We start from the raw sequence: 2,095 nt of genomic DNA, 5'->3' as shown, positions 1-2,095 counted from the left end.
CTTTAGAATTTTTTTTCTAATAAAAAGAAAAAGAATTTATCATTTTAAACTTAATGTCATAATGAACCACTAAATATCATTCTAAACACCAATGAGTTAAAAAAATTGGTATATCCAAATTCTATAAATAATCAAATACTTTTTGTATCGTAAAAATAATTTCTTGAACAAATATTTGAAGAAATATTAAGATCTTTAGTCATCTAGTATAATTTAAGATTCACTATTACTCTAACAGGAGAATATGTAGAACAGATTAAAATATAATATTCTGTTTTATGTCTTAAAACTTTGTGAATATACTTTATACATACTTTTCATTTCTTTTTCTTTTTTTTTTCATTAAGATTGCTTTATAATGTTTTGTAAGTGTGTTGCATATTATAATAATAATATTACTAATCTTAATGTGAAACATTGATGTATATTAGTCTTGTTATGTCCCTGATGAAACTCAGCATTTAACATCTTACATGTAGCTTCTGGTAGGTTAAATTGTTTGGTAGTTCAGTTTTTATTTTAGTCTTCCATAAATAAACATGTATTTATTGTTTTTGCATTTTAATATATAATATTTAGATAATTTCTAAAAAGATGTATTACATATGATCAATAAAATAAATTTCCAATTTATTGACATTATACATGACTAAAAAATTGTCTTTGTAGTAACGAATATTATGGTGGCCTATGGGCAACATTTAATTTCGATGGTCTACAGAAATGGATAGAGGACTTGAAAGTTTCCAAAAACAATACTAAGGATGTGTCTGGACTGGATTTGGAATCTGAAGAAAAATTTTTAAAAACTAGTAATGAATATTCAACAGTCGAAAATATTGAAGAAACTTGGTATATTTCAAAGTAAGTTTGTTTCATTTCTTTTTCTTTGATGTCTTTTTGTGGAGAGGTTCAACTGTGTTTTTGTTATAGTGATGCTGATCTACCAGTAGTTTCCTCAAAAGATACTCAGACAGATAGTATTGGAGATATTAGTGGCAGTGGTGATGAAAAAGCAGATGATGATAAAGTTGAAAAGAAGGAAAATGTAAAACAGTGGAGTATAGATCGTATAAAAAAAGAATACAGAAAATTTAATATTGATTTGGCACCAAAGGTATGTTAATATACAAGTATCCTTATATTATATGCAAGACACATTAAGATATTTTGAAGTTGTATAATAAAATAAATTTAAAATTTAATTTTTTTATTTATACAAATAAAAAGGTTGATAAATATAAAAGTATAAATATTGTTATCATTACTTAAAGCTGTAAGTAATAATATATTGAATTCTTCATTATTTTCCTTGATAAATTTTAGTAATAAAAGAAATAGCACTAATGATATATTTAGTTTTACTAAAAGTTACAGTATGTTGTTTTTAATTTTTAGAATACATTTATTTTGTTGTATATTTATAAAGATTTTTGAAAAAATAGAATAGTATGTAATTAGTAAAATCTAAATTATTAGAATATATTCGGATTATTAAAATTTTTTTTATTTTCTCATTTATTATGAAATGTACGTTTTCATTTAGGTAAGTATTATATTTGAAGTGGTAAACAGTATTTTTTGAAATATCATCTAAAATAAATGTGATCTATGATTAACTGAGTCTCTATCATTTATTACTTATACAGAATGATATGTAAATTTACATCTTGATATACTAAATACTCTTTTTCTTATTGTTCTAAAATTTATTTTATTTATTCATAACAGTTGTTATTTGCACGAGGTGAGCTGGTTGAACTTCTAATCTCTAGTAACATTGCTCGTTATGCAGAATTTCGAGCAGTTTCTAGAGTAGCTACATTTATGAATGGAAAGCTAACACAAGTACCTTGTTCAAGAGCTGATGTATTTGCAAATAAAACTGTTAGTGTTGTTGAAAAAAGAATGTTAATGCAACTGCTCACTTCCTGTATGGAGCAAGGTGCAGACAGTCCAGAATTTGATGGTAATTGCTTATTTATATTATTTTTTCTTTCAAGTAGACTTAATTTTATATTATGCTGTATGGTTCGTGTAATATTTTTTAAGTAAAAATCACTTATTTCTTAAAATATAGCAGTTAGTAGCATAT

General features: G+C 24.2%; 1 protein-coding gene across 1 annotated transcript in view; it reads left to right on the top strand.

Annotated features, from left to right (window-relative positions):
* Nucleotides 1-2,095, top strand: part of LOC108571108 (rab proteins geranylgeranyltransferase component A 1) — a 9,164-nt gene that overhangs the window by 2,124 nt on the left and 4,945 nt on the right. Inside the window, exons 4-6 of the mRNA XM_017933082.1 lie at nt 670-864; nt 934-1,117; nt 1,732-1,969. Of these exons, the coding sequence (XP_017788571.1) occupies nt 670-864; nt 934-1,117; nt 1,732-1,969 (617 nt within the window). The remainder of the gene's footprint in view (nt 1-669; nt 865-933; nt 1,118-1,731; nt 1,970-2,095) is intronic.

This window comes from Habropoda laboriosa, unplaced genomic scaffold, assembly GCF_001263275.1.
Source record: "Habropoda laboriosa isolate 0110345459 unplaced genomic scaffold, ASM126327v1 scaffold106, whole genome shotgun sequence".
Classification (NCBI taxonomy): domain Eukaryota; kingdom Metazoa; phylum Arthropoda; class Insecta; order Hymenoptera; family Apidae; genus Habropoda; species Habropoda laboriosa.
This window is presented reverse-complemented; position numbering and strand designations above follow the sequence as displayed.